Source organism: Odocoileus virginianus, chromosome 34 (assembly GCF_023699985.2).
Source record: "Odocoileus virginianus isolate 20LAN1187 ecotype Illinois chromosome 34, Ovbor_1.2, whole genome shotgun sequence".
Lineage (NCBI taxonomy): Eukaryota > Metazoa > Chordata > Mammalia > Artiodactyla > Cervidae > Odocoileus > Odocoileus virginianus.
The window spans coordinates 14,873,470-14,888,159 of NC_069707.1; the positions used below are offsets into that span (position 1 = coordinate 14,873,470).

Here is a 14,690-nt window from a genome sequence, read left to right on the forward strand (position 1 = left end):
ACAGCAGTTCAAATTCTATTTCAGAATAATAAGCAGTTTTTTTCATGGTTAGGGTCATGGTTTAAAAAAGAAAGAACACATATATCCTACTGACTCTTCTAACACAGATAATGGTTCAAAAGATCACCTGAGCACACCTGTAATTTATGTCATCTTGTACATCAACTCCTACTTCAATAAAAAAAAAAATTTAAAGATCACTTAACCATCATTTTGTCACTTTGTCAAGGTAAAGACCAGATAAAGGAAGAATCAGTGGGTGCTAAACGGAGGGGCGGGGTGGGGAGAGTTAGGCAGGATATTTACATGCCTAATAGTTGGAAGGGTGGAGAAATCGGACCACTTAACATCAACCTATGAGGGACAGGTGGACACTGTCTACAATGCCCTGAGGGCCACACAATGTCACCTGTGGCGAAGGATGCACAACCTAAATTCAAGTAAGATAACAAACATAAAATGAGGAGGGTGGTAGAAATGGGAGGAGAACTACATGCTTTGAACATGTCAATATCCAAAAGACAAAGGTTACACAAATGTTCCAGATTAAAAGAGGCTAAAGAGATTATGACATAATACCTGAGGCTGGATTTTGTAATGTAAGTGGAGAATGCCAAAGGGGGCATTATTAAATAACTGACAAGACTGGAAAAGAATGGCAGACTACATAAAAGTCTTGTGACAATGCAAATATCCGGCATTGATAACGGTATTATGCTTACTACAGGAAATATCTCTATTCTTAGGAAATACACACTGAAGCATTTAGGAGTGAGGATCTTGATGTGTGTAACTTACCCTCAGATGGTTCAGAAAGCTTCACATCTCATGCCTACGTAAGACATAACAGGAACCTGGATGCTGCTTTTAAAAAACTATTTATCTGGCTGCTCTGGGTCTTAGTTGCAGCATGTGGGATCCTTAGTTGTGGCATGTGGAATCTAGTTCCCTGACTAGGGATCGAACCTGGGTCATCTGCATTGGGAGCTCAGAGTCTTAACCACTGGAATACCAGGGAAGTCCTTGTATGCTGGTTTTTTTGTTTGTTTGTTTGCTGGGTCTTCATTGCTGTGAAAACCTTTCTCTAGTTGCTGTGAGGGCTTCTCTCTGTGGTTCTCTTGTTTCAGGGCACAGGCTCACTAGTTATGGCTTGCAGTCTGAGTTGCTCCAAGGCATGTGAGATCCTCCTGGATCAGGGATCGAACTCGTGTCTCCTGTGTTGGCAGGTGGATTCTTTACCATTGAGCCAGGGAAGCTGCTGTATGCATTTTTTTTTTTAAATTTTGTTTTCCAACATAGACCAACAGAGTAAATAATGAAGCAAATGAGACAAAATGTTAAGGGGTAAATTTAGGTAAAAGGTACATGATGTGCCCTGAGCTATTTTTAATTTTGTTACTTTCTCTAAGGTTTGAAGTTGTTTTAAACCATTAGAAGAATAAACAAGTGCAGATGACTAATAAAAATAGAACAACAAAAATGGAGAGGGTAATGATTCACACTCTGGCTCCTTGCCTCACACAATATACCATAATACAAATTTTTGTCAATGACTAAGTAACAGCCAAATTCTTCTCCCATCCCGCAAAGAAGAGACAGAATTCAGGTAGAAAGGATGGAGAGCAAAGACCAGAAGTTCACAGACTGGTGTTTGCATTTCAGCTGCACTGGATCATTGGGCACAATTCTTGAAGTTTCTGTCCTGTGTCCTCACCTATAACATGGGTGCCCTGAGCCATTCCCTTCAAAGGCTAGTTAGGAGGGTAAAACACTCAGTTGGCTGTCTATAATAAAAACAAAACAAAAGCCATTAGAATGGCTTTTTTAAAATTTTTGCTTGACTGTTTTCCTCAGTACAGAAGGTTTAATTACTTTTTTTTACCAATCCCAACAGTCATCTATATAAATTGTTGAAGATTTAAAAATACAGAAAATTGGGAATAACACCCATAAAGACAATGTCCAGCAGTTAAGTGTTGAAAGTGTCAGTCGCTCAGTCGTGTCCGACTCTTTGCAACCCCACAGACTGAAGCCCGCCAGGCTCCCGAGTCCATGGAATTCTCCAGGTGGGAATACTGGAGTGGGTTGCCATTCCCTTCTCCAGGGGATCTTCCTGACCAGGGATCGAACCCGGGTCTTCCACATTGCAGGCAGATTCTTTACCACCAGGGAATGGTGGCTCATTACCTTAGCCACGAGGGAATGTCCAGTGATAATGGCTATTAATATCTTTATCTTCTTCTGGATAAATTATGTAATAGTCTTCAAATGGTTGCATAATTTATTTTTATGTCTCCTTGTTTTTAGACAATTTCTGTTGGTTCCATTTTTCCTTACTGCACTCATGTGTATAAAATCATTGTCCAAACCCAGGAAGGAGCTTTTGAACAGAAGAGGGCAGTCGTGAGCAGCAGAACCGGTAGCCTTGAGACACTCCTAGACCTTCAAGACCATAAGATGCAAAAAAAAAAAAATTAAAAAAAAATTAAAAAAAAAAAAAAAAAAAGACCATAAGATGCTATGGAAATACGTTTAGCTGCTCTTTGAAGTTCTGCAAAGTCGAATGCCACATCGCATCTGTTTTTATCTCTTTAACTCCCGACACAAAGACTTCGAGGGGAAAAACGGGCGTTCTGAGTTAACTCCCTACCTGTTCTTTTTATTTGCACCATGAAATGATCTAGATCTTTCTAACCCATTTTGGACCAAGTGAAGGATCATACGTGACCGAGCCTTTCTTTCTGTGTGGACCTCCCTTCCCCACCCTCCCTGCTTTCCCAGCCCCCAACTCCACACAGTATCCAGCAGCATCACCTCACAGTTCCCAGGTTCAGGCTGAAGGTGGAGGCTGGGAGACCCAGACGTCCCGCCCTCCTTCCAGTATGTCCTTAGCAGAAAGCTCCTCAAAGGCGTTTCTATGAGAAACACTTCTAGTCAGCATGCAGCTTCTGAGTGAGTTAAAGATCTTAGCTTGGTCAGCAAACCAGGTGGCTGTTATACACATAAAAGAATAGCCAAAAAATGTGGGGTGGCAGAGAGAAGGGACCAAGCCAGCAGGTTTGCTCTTGGGAGGCCGGGAAGCTGGTGAGTGACAGGAGGCAGATTGTGATGGAGGCAGGGCTGGGGGTGGGGGGTGGTGGCTTCCAAGAAAGACCCAGTGTCCACCTATTTGGACACAGCATGGCAGAATCTACTCACGATCACACTAACGAGCATTTCATTTCAACACAATTCCTTCCCACCCCAATAATACATTCAATGACTTCAAAATCTCCTCTGCTCTAATTTTTTTGAATTTATTTTTTGGTTGCACTGGGTCTTCCTTCCTGGGCATTGGCTTTCTCTGGTTGCAGAGCCCAGCTTCAGTAGTCGTGGCACTGGGGCTTAGCTGCTCCCTAGCACATGGGATCTTTCTGGATCAGGGATCGAAGCCATTTCCCCTGCATTGGCAGGCAGATCCTTAACCATTAGACCACAAGGGAAGTTCTCTCCTGCTCTAATTTGACATCAGCTCCCTCTGGAATTACGGTCTGCCTTAAGATTTGTCCAATGGGATAGGAAGAGGAAAATAAAAAAGGCTTGATTATCTAAGCACCATTGATTTGGAAATGTACTTTCTTGGTACCCAAAAAGTCCTTCCACAGGATAACTGGTTTTAGGCTGAGCCTTTCTGATACAATGCATAACTGTCTCTCCTGTGGAACGCTGAATTATCCAGCCATTTTGCAGAACACTGCTGTTAATACTGCAAGTCTCTTGAATGCCCATAAAGTCCAAATAAGGCGCTCACATATTCGGTGATGCTACGGTTCACCTAGAAACTCTACATTCTCACTGGGCATCAAAGATGGTCAAAAGGTTGGGAAAAGGAGTTGGTCTGAGTGTCATCGGGGAAGGGCTCTGGGAGGCAGGACCAGGGAGATACTTTCATCTTCATGGGGTCCTGCCCATCACTGGTCCCACTGCAGTCACTTCAAAGGGTGAGGAAAGACTATAGTCATCACAGGGGTCCACACACTGATAAGGAGCATGCTAAACACAGTCTTACCAGGTATATGGTGTGGGTCAACGTGTTTTCCACTAAAGCCATTTGGGGAAGCAACATCATTCAAGTCTTGATTCTTAAGTAAACATCAGCATAAAAATAAAATATTTCTATTCTTTTCTGGGAGAAGATTCTAGTCATATGCCTTTATGAGACAGTGTCAATATGCTGGAAACATTACTTGGAAAAGAAAAAGATGATTTAAAAAATGATGTAGAAAGTGCTTTAACTCATTTGAAAGCGTTAGTCGCTCAGTCATGTCTGACTCATTGCGACCGCATAGACTGTAGCTCACTAAGCTCCTCTGTCCATGGGATTCTCCAGGCAAGAACACCATTTCCTTCTCCAGGGGAGCTTCCCAACCCAGAGATCGAACCTGGGTATTCTGCATTGCAGGCAGATTCTTTACCATCTGAGACACCTCTGCATATGACCTAGGAGAGGCTTCCTTAGGGTGAATGTATAGCTTTATAGATGCAGGGAGGATAATGGGAGGTCCCAGGTGAAGTGATAGTACAGTTTCTGAAGTTGTCTTGTCAGAACAAAGACTCTGAGTAAGCTTTTTGTTTGTTGCTATGTTTTTCTAAGACTAATGAAAGATCTCCTTAAAGAAAACAGTGTGGAAAGTGAAATGGAAAAGAAAAGAGACAGCTGGTAGTACATCCTTCTGCCACTACATTTTAATTTTTAAAAGTATAAACTAGCCTCAGTTACTACTTTATAGGACAATACTTCAAATCTGTGACAATAATAATCTGAGTTGCTTAATATTTTGAACAGTTTAACAAACCCTTCCAAGGCTTAAAAGAAAAGGCGACTGAACACTAGTGAAGTGAAATAAATTTGAAAATATATGAACAGTTGTATCTTTAGTAATGTCAAAAGAAACCCAAATTTTTGAAAGCATTTCCTGGATAGAAATTCAACTTTGGCAGAGAATTGTCAAAGCTTTTCCTATTTTGGTGTCATCTTCTACCAAATTGTGTTTATCTGCTGATAAATATCCAGTCAATCCCAATTTATAAAATCATTCACAAGAGGTCTATGATGAGTATGAACAAACACACATTTTCCTTGTGAAAAATATAATCCCCCACCTGCCCAAGACCCAAAGGGTCCTTGATCCCAAAAGGTTTAAAGATCCAGTCCCATGCCCTGATCCCCACACAGACACCTCCCCACCCCAATCTCCACAAAATGCAAGAACCAGTTGTGAGTCCAAAATCTGCAAGATCGACTTTCTTTCCTTACTCTTCCAAATACTCAAGTGATTAAGTGATGAAAATATGACTTATTTTCTTTTATTTCAGAGGTTTAAAAGAAATAAAAGACTTTTAAGGAATATGTCATATTATAGATTACAAAATGTTAATGTTTTTATCCAAACTTAACTATGTTTGTCAAAGGAAAAGTGCATCTTGAATACAGTTATAACATCGATTTTTTTTTGGGGGGGGGGGGTTAGTATAACCAGCTCTGTTCAGTCCCCGAGCACTTCAGGACTGCTTGCTGTGACATCTGGAACTGGTTAGCTTTCCCCCACGATTTGCAGCATTGTCCTGGAATTTCTCCAGGAATTCACCGCATTCTAAATCCATCCCTTATATCTTACACACGGAACCAACTCCCCTCGTTCTAATGCTCATCAACCACAGAAGCCTCCGGGAGATGTGTAACTGGGTTTAAAACTCAGAAGCAAAGGCCAGTATAAGAGCATACAGGCCTGGATACTGACGTTCCCTGCCCCTTTCACATCTGAGCCAGCGTGTGAAATTGTGCACACCGCAAAACCAGTGTCAGCATCCTTTACGAGAGGAAGAGGTCCTTTAAAAATGACTCCACAGCTGTGCTTCTTAGTAGCTGGGAACACCAAGAGAAAATGATTTTTCATGATAAAAAGGGGATTATTAGGTAACCACCTTTTGCAGGACTATTGTGGGAAATAATGATCATAGCCACTAGAGTGGGTACTCAGTACAAGGCAGTTACCCAGCCAGAGTTATGAGGTAATTAATTTCATGTCTCACAAGTCCCTCGGCAGAGAGAAGCAGCCGTGGGGGTGGGTGGGTGGGTATTTTTTAATCCCATAAAATGATTTGCATAAAGATGCATTACCAATAATCTAGAGCTGGTGTGATATTGGAGAAGTCATCCCACTCTAGAGATCAAGAATATTGTTGCCCTAATTCCTCATGATATTCTCCATTTAGTCTCAATAATGTGTGTGAGTTAGGGAAAGCAGGAAAGATATTTTCCTAATTCAAAACAGTCCTTTTTTCTTTTTTGCTACCATATCACTGATATATGGGTGGAAACAAGATACCTCTTTCATCATCGTCATGTTCAATTACTTATTTTCTAGTATTTGTTTTTAAATTTCATTTTCTTGGTCATGCCACATGGCAAGTGGGATCTTAGTTCCTTGACTGGGACTCGAACCCATGCCCCTTGCATTGGGAGCATGGAGTGTTAACCACTTGACCCCTAGGGAGGTCTCTATTTTCTACTTTTTTAAACTAAGGCCACTGCTAACACAATGTGAGAGAAAGACTTCAGGAAAGGCAATAGCATGTGATGTGAAAAATCAATCATCTCCTGCTTCAAAGTTTGTTGTATTCATTTCAGGAGGGTGTGTGCACAAGGTCTGGGGAGAGGACAATAATGGTCAGTATCAGGTGACAGCTTTCCCCTCCCTTACAAAATGAAAACTCATTCCTAAGCTGTTCTACAAAAATGTCATCAAACCTGTTCAATTCCTATTAAAAATGTCATCAGTCTTGCCCAATTCCTATTAATTGTGAAATTGAAATACATTCTCACGTTAAGGCCATCTCACTAAAGAAGCCAAGAGTAACTTTCTCCTACATGATTTAAATGAGCAATGCCTAAATGACAAGAAACCTTTGGATAGTCAATCAATCCTGAATGCTAATTTTAAAAGTACATTGCTTTTCAAGATTCTAACCAGCTATTTAAAGAATACTGATTGTAAATCTTCCTCAGTAGAATAACTTGCAGAGGGGAGAAAAAAAAGACAGGGGGCTTCCCTGGTGGCTGGGTGATAAAGAATCTGCCTGCCAATGCAGGAGACATGGGCTCCATCCCTGATCTGGGAAGATCCCACAGGCCAAGGAGCGACTAAGCCTGTGTGCCGCAACTATTGAGTCTGTGCTCTAGAGCCCAGGACCCGCACAAAAAGAGAAGCTACCGAACTGAAAAGCCCGCACACCGCAACCAGAGAGTAGCCCCTACTCGCCCCAACTAGAGAAAATCCAAGCCATCAGAGCAAGGAAGACCCAGCACTGCCAAAAATACATAAATAAATACAATATTTTTAAGAAGACAGCTAAAATTCCTTTTTAATTTTCACTTCTACTATAAAATGGTTATTTGTTTTGATTAAACTTTGGAGTTTAAGATTTTCTGCATACTTTGTTTTAACCAGGAAAAAGTACCATATTTTGTCACATCCTTCATATCAACATTGTAATTAAAGTAAAACTCAGGAAGCAATCAACCCTGCTACCTAAAGTTGCTCTAAAAATCAGACAGCCTTTCCAACATTTAGCATTCCATTAGGATTATCTGAACCAATTTTTTAAAGCCCCCTCAAGCATCACCCACTCCAGGATTCTTGCCTGGAGAATTCCAAGGACAGAGGAGTCTGGTGGGCTACAGTCCATGGGTCACAAAGAGTCGGACACGACTGAGTGACTTTCACTTCACAAGCATCCCAAGCTGGTGGCGAACTCAATTTTTGCTAAAAAGGACATTTCTTCCCCATAGGAAACTCAACATGTGATAAATTCATCAAATAGTGAATATGATAAAAATGGTACTATACACAAAAAGCACCCAGAAAAAGTCATGAGCATAGAAACCCCACCTCCGGCTGTGACACCCCACAAACTGCTCTCCCAGGCAGCCCTACCCAGGGTTGAGCATTTTTATATCTCATTCACAGAAAAGTTAATGATCTGGGAAAAAAATGAATTCTGCGTTTTTTATTTTCAAATGTTGCATAGTCTAACAATTAAGAAAAATTTTTTTAAGCATCAGGTAAATTTTCACACGAGTTAAAGGGTAGAAAGGCTAGTTGAGTTAACTCAGGGAAGGAATGTTAAGGAAATCTCAAAGTAAACAAGCTAATCTATAGGAAGTGAAAGGTATTTTTTTGTTTCACTCAACTTTCACATTCATTTCAAATTCCAGAGGAGGACAAGGCTTTGCAGAGCCAATTGCATTGAGAAAAATTGTAAGTCCTAGAAATGCTACACTGTGCTTTTAAGAAAACACATATTTGGAGAGCAGTGATCTCAAATGTTTAGAGAGGAGCTGATCTTATAAACCTAAATTAGCAGATGGAGTTTAAATTTTTGAAGAGAGGAGAAAAGGCAGAAAGGGGGAGGAAACAGGCAGATTCCTAAGGACCGAAGCTACAGTGGAACTGCACGAAAAGATCAAATGACAAGTTAGAGGAGTCCTGAGTACGTTCCAAAAGTTTTATATCTGTAACTTATTTGCTAGAGATGGCTATGAAATATTATCATTCACATTCACAGCCAGATTTCTAGAAAGCAAGCTTTGTCACTAATTTTATAGTAACTATGGCTTTATTGAAACCACCACATAAACCAGAGCTAACATTGTAGTCCCCTAAATGATCCTTCATTGAAAGTTCTAATAAGCAGGTCAAAATGTCAAATACTGCAATTTCTCAACAAGAATTTTACTTTTTTTTTTTTTCATGACTATAGCAGGCAGTTAGGCTGTGACAATCTTAAGTTCAAATTCACCCCACTCCAACATGCATCTTCTGTGGGGCTGTCCTTTCCCTTCACCAAGCTGAGAGGTGCAATCCCTTACACACACACACACACACACACACACACACACACACACACACACTCTCTCACTCTCTCTCTCTCTCTCTCTCCAGGTCTCCCCTGGGCATCAGGAAGATTCACACACACACACACACACACACACACACACACACACACTCCAGGTCTCCCCTGGGCATCAGGAAGATTCACACACACACACACACACACACACACACACACACACACTCCAGGTCTCCCCTGGGCATCAGGAAGATTCACACACACACACACACACACACACACACACTCCAGGTCTCCCCTGGGCATCAGGAAGATTCACACACACACACACACACACACACACACACACACTCCAGGTCTCCCCTGGGCATCAGGAAGATTCACACACACACACACACACACACACACACACACACACACACACACTCCAGGTCTCCCCTGGGCATCAGGAAGATTCACACACACACACACACACACACACACACACACACACACTCCAGGTCTCCCCTGGGCATCAGGAAGATTCACACACACACACACACACACACACACACACACACTCCAGGTCTCCCCTGGGCATCAGGAAGATTCACACACACACACACACACACACACACACACACACTCCAGGTCTCCCCTGGGCATCAGGAAGATTCACACACACACACACACACACACACACACACACACACACACACACACACTCCAGGTCTCCCCTGGGCATCAGGAAGATTCACACACACACACACACACACACACACACACTCCAGGTCTCCCCTGGGCATCAGGAAGATTCACACACACACACACACACACACACACACACACACACACTCCAGGTCTCCCCTGGGCATCAGGAAGATTCCTGCACGGGCAAGAAGAAAGCGCTGGGTTTGCTTGGCCCTGCTGAGCCAAAGAGTGAATGCTCTTAGGATCATCAGGAAGATTCACACACACACACACACACACACACACACACACACACACACACACACTCCAGGTCTCCCCTGGGCATCAGGAAGATTCACACACACACACACACACACACACACACACACACACTCCAGGTCTCCCCTGGGCATCAGGAAGATTCACACACACACACACACACACACACACACACACTCCAGGTCTCCCCTGGGCATCAGGAAGATTCACACACACACACACACACACACACACACACACACACTCCAGGTCTCCCCTGGGCATCAGGAAGATTCACACACACACACACACACACACACACACACACACTCCAGGTCTCCCCTGGGCATCAGGAAGATTCACACACACACACACACACACACACACACACACACACACACACTCCAGGTCTCCCCTGGGCATCAGGAAGATTCACACACACACACACACACACACACACACACACACACACACTCCAGGTCTCCCCTGGGCATCAGGAAGATTCCTGCACGGGCAAGAAGAAAGCGCTGGGTTTGCTTGGCCCTGCTGAGCCAAAGAGTGAATGCTCTTAGGATCAAAAAGTCAGCACAGCGAGAGAAGTAAGTGTCCATCAGGGTGCGTCGAGCCAGTTGCCCTGCACCACCCCTCACCCCCACCCCAGGCCAAGCGCAGGTTCCTCCACCTGCCACGGAGGCAGAATATATAGCAGACCCAGCCTTTCCCTTACCTGTGATCGTGAGGACGCCCAGCATCATCGCACAGCGCACCTTGGAGCGGAGAGAGCGGCGAGCCTCGACCTCCTAGGGCGGGTGGCCGGAGCCGCACGGGGTCTTGCCAGCGGCCCCCCACCGCAGCCTACGCTGGGGTCAGAAAAGAGCTGGGCGCCAGGCCACCCTCGGAAGACCAGGGAAAACCAGAGATGCCGTCGGAGCTGCAGCCAGAAGCGGACTGAGGCTGCTTTCCCCGGCTAATTATACGCGGACCCACCCACCCCTCCACCCACCCACCCATCCGGGCCGGCGGGCCGGGGGGCTGGGGGCTGGCCCGCCCGCCCTGCGCTCCGGGGACTTGGCACCGCGTTCCGAGTCATGTGTTTCGCTTTAAAGGAGAGGAACCCTCCCCGTAGCTGGCCTCTGTTCGTGGTCAGTAAGGCTCTGCAGAGACCCGGGGAGGGTTTCAGAGTTGCTGGGATGAATAAGACCAGAGTCAGCAGCATTTTATCTAAACCGTTACTTCATTCCTGGCACCGATTAACTTCTGTGGCTCAGTTTTTTAATATTACTTAAAGACATTAAATTCTACCGCCATTAAAAAAACAAAAACAGTGTGTTCTGTATATCCTTATGTTTGTTTAGAGGCTGATGAGGTGCAAAAATGCTGTTCCCTTTTTAGCACCTATAGTATTTTATATTTTCACCATCTGCTTCACACACGCACTGCACTGATCTGGGGTTGGCAACCCTCAGTTGTCCTGTTTCCTGAACTCTCTGAGAAGGGCTGTTACAAGGCGAACATGTGTCTTCAACACTTAATCAAGGCAACTTAAAAAAAAAAAAAGAAAAAACCCAAATATTTGAACATTACTTTTTTTAAAAAATGGTATAAGTTAGCTAACACAGCATGAAAATCAGTCAGAGCCGATATTTAAAACTCAGAAATTTTCAAGCAGCCCTACATTTGTAAAATCTTTTTTTCAATGCAATTTCAGATTTATTCTGTATAAAGACACAGGGTAAGTGATAAGTTGGAGGGTTCTTACGATTTTGACACATTATTTCCCATGTTAATTTTATGTTAGCATAGGTTCGTTTAGGTCCCCTGGGGTTTGTTTCCCTTTTTTCCCCCAACCTTTTCCTCTTTATCACTTCATGCCTTGGCTGTCTAACCCCATTAGTACAGGCTCTCCCTCTAAGTAAACAAAAGACAGGTTTTACTTTTTCTTCAGACAGTGAAGGTCTTGTTCATCGCTGCTCGAGGGCCAGGGAGAAAGGTGGGGGACTTGGGTGGACCAGAGTGGGCACAGAAAAAGAGGAGGGAGGAGGGGAACAGAATTATCAAGAAAAATCCAAAAAGCACAGGCAGGCAGGCAGGCATGACACGTCGTTGCTCCCTCTGGCCGCGAGGGGGCGCCACGCACTATATAAGGCCTGCAATGAGCAAGGTTAAGGCGGCACCGCTGCGGGCGATCAGACCTCGTTGAATAAACCATTTTCTGCCTCTCTCTAGATCCGACATCCCCCTTACATTTCCGCGAACACCCAGCCTAGCCATACGTCCGCTTGGGAACAGCAGTGATGCGCCTGGTCCTGACGCCTGGGAGCTGATTCCCAGAAAGCCACTGAGCAGCCTCCTAACCCTTTATCTTCCCTAGAGGAGCCTTCACTTTGGTTCACAAATTGCTTCAATTACAGTCCGTCTGGTGCGTGTGAAATGTTGCTGGTGCTTATTGTCCCTCCAGAGTCCTCGTAGCCAAGGGGTCAGAGCAGCTCTGCATTCTTCTGCTCCCCGCCCCTACTACCCCGCCCCGCTACCCCCCACCCCCAAACCTGGAGAGTCCCTTAGTTGTGCAAAATCAGGGACAAAGCCAGCTCTGCGGGCTGCTCTGCGGGCCTCAAGAAATGAGTGGTATACATACAGGCTTCCAAAACGTGTGCACCCGCCTGTGCTCCCCGGGGAGCTGAGGACTCAGCTGGGTCACTTCTCAGCACCAGCTGCTGGGGGCAGCAGATGTCTATCACCTGGCGCCACCTCAAGGGCAGTCAAACTTCTAGATGGATCTGTCGATTCTGACTTGCTTGGTTGTGTCACCAGCTCCTCTCCTTTCTAAAACTCCAAATTTTGGGATTTCCCTGGCACTTCCACTGCAGGAGGCACGGGTTCCATCCCTGGTCAGGGAACTAAGATCCTCCGGTATGTGTGCAGTATAGCGAAACATAATTTTTTGGAATAAAAAGTCCAAATTCTAACAACAGGACAGGCATCATCTAGATGGAAGAAACATCACTGGGATGGAGAGAAATCACAAATGTAAGGTCCACTTAAAACAGTTAAAAAGGTAAATGTATTGCTATTCAGCTTTGGTGCTTGAACTTTTTTATTTTTTTCTTTTTATGACATTGGTGAAGACACCAACACAGAGGACTTGATATTCTTAGAGGCAGTTTAAACCTGGAGGCCAAGCAAGAGATTGTGTGGCAAGCTGTCACCTCTCTCAGCAGACAGTCCTTGTTGGATCTCCACCTCAAAGAGTAATCAAGGACAGGGCATGTGGCACAGCTGCCCGCTAAGCCTCTGTGTGTCTTGGATTTACACAGAAAAGTCATCAATCAGGATAAAAGCTGGAATAAAGATTGGAGCCCAGGTAAGTGTACAATGCAGGCAACCTTCTTTGGTTATCACTTCCATTCCTTATTTGCTTCTTTTTGTTACATCAGAATTTTTAGAGGAATACATCATCACCCAAAGCAAAAAGCAAAAATGATGGGAAAATGTTTACCAATATCCTAAATGAGTGGATGGTTGGGGGGAAAAAAATGTTTTCCCCAAACTTCCTGGTTCATTCAACAAATATTTACCAAGTTCTAGCTCCACGTTAATTGTGCTAAGTCCTTGGGGATACAGTTGGATACTGTCCTTACCCGTGGGGACCTCAGTCTTGGGTGGTAAACACACCCAAGGGAAGAACTGGGGTCACTTCAATGTAGCCCACCTCAGGTAACGTCTGAGCTAGCCTCTGAAATGATGGGAGATTCGAGGGGGCAGTCCAACCTGAGGACGAGCAGATGCAGGCAGTCCTGCAGAGGGGCGGCATGGGAGAGAGGCAGGAATGGGCCATTTAGGGAGCATTAGTGAGTTCTTTGTAGCTTTGGGGTGGCGCTAGTGGTAAAGAACCCACCCTGCCAACGCACAAGACTTAAGAGACGAGGGTTCGATCCCTGGGTTGGGAAGACCCCCTGGAGAAGGAAATGGCAACCCACTCCAGTATTCTTGCCTGGAGAATCCCATGGACAGAGGAGCCTGGTGGGCTACAGTCCATGGGGTCGCAAAGAGTCAGACACAACTGATGTGACTTCAGGCAGGCACAGGCTCAGAGTCAGCTTGGGGAGACTGGGAGCAGGAAGGGACAGAAGTGATAACTAGAGATGAGACAAGACATATTACATTGGAGGCCAGAGTATGAAGGGATCTGAATGACATGTTAAGAACCTTATAACAAATAACCCAAATTTAAAAAAAAAAAAAGATCCGGATTCCCTGGTGGTCCTGTGGTTAAGACTCGGTTCTTTTATTGCCATGGCCTGGGTTCAATTCCTGGTCAGAGAACTAAGATCCCACTCTTGGGCCACAGCTAGAGAGCCTGCACCCCACAACTGGAAAGTCCATGCACCATGACAAAGATAATAAATATATCTTAAAAACGATAAAGGATCTGAATGGACATTGCTCTAAGGAGGAAAACACAAAACAAGCACATGAAAACATGCTCAAGGTTATGAGCCATTAGGAAAATGCAAATCAAAACCACAATGAGATACCAATTCACACTCCCTAGAATGGCTATAATCAAAAAGGCCAAGAAGATAACAAAGAAAGAAGAAACTGGACCCTCGTACATTGGTGTGCTGACATATTTAATTACATCGGGAACAGGCACATCTATAAGGACAGAAAGTGGACTAGCAGTTACTCAGACCCAGAGAGCTGGAAAGAGAGGCTGCTAACAGGTATGAGGGTTCTTGGCCATGAAATGAAAATGTTCAAAAATTGACTGTGCTGATGGTTGTTCTGTGAATGTTTCTGTGAATATACTAAAAACCAAAAACATGTATACTTTAAATGGGTCACCTGAATGATGTGTGGATGATATGAAA

The 14,690-nt window shown here is 44.2% G+C and overlaps 1 protein-coding gene across 3 annotated transcripts in view; it reads right to left on the reverse strand.

Annotated features, from left to right (window-relative positions):
* Nucleotides 1-14,690, reverse strand: part of AKAP12 (A-kinase anchoring protein 12) — a 105,699-nt gene that overhangs the window by 16,179 nt on the left and 74,830 nt on the right. The window contains exon 1 of one of the 3 annotated variants that reach the window (XM_070461659.1): nucleotides 10,547-10,743. The exons of the other annotated variants lie outside the window; for them this stretch is intronic. Coding sequence (XP_070317760.1) covers nucleotides 10,547-10,574 — 28 coding nt within the window. The 5' untranslated portion in view covers nucleotides 10,575-10,743. Of the gene's footprint in view, nucleotides 1-10,546; nucleotides 10,744-14,690 lie in introns of those variants that run through there. 3 annotated transcript variants of the gene reach the window in all.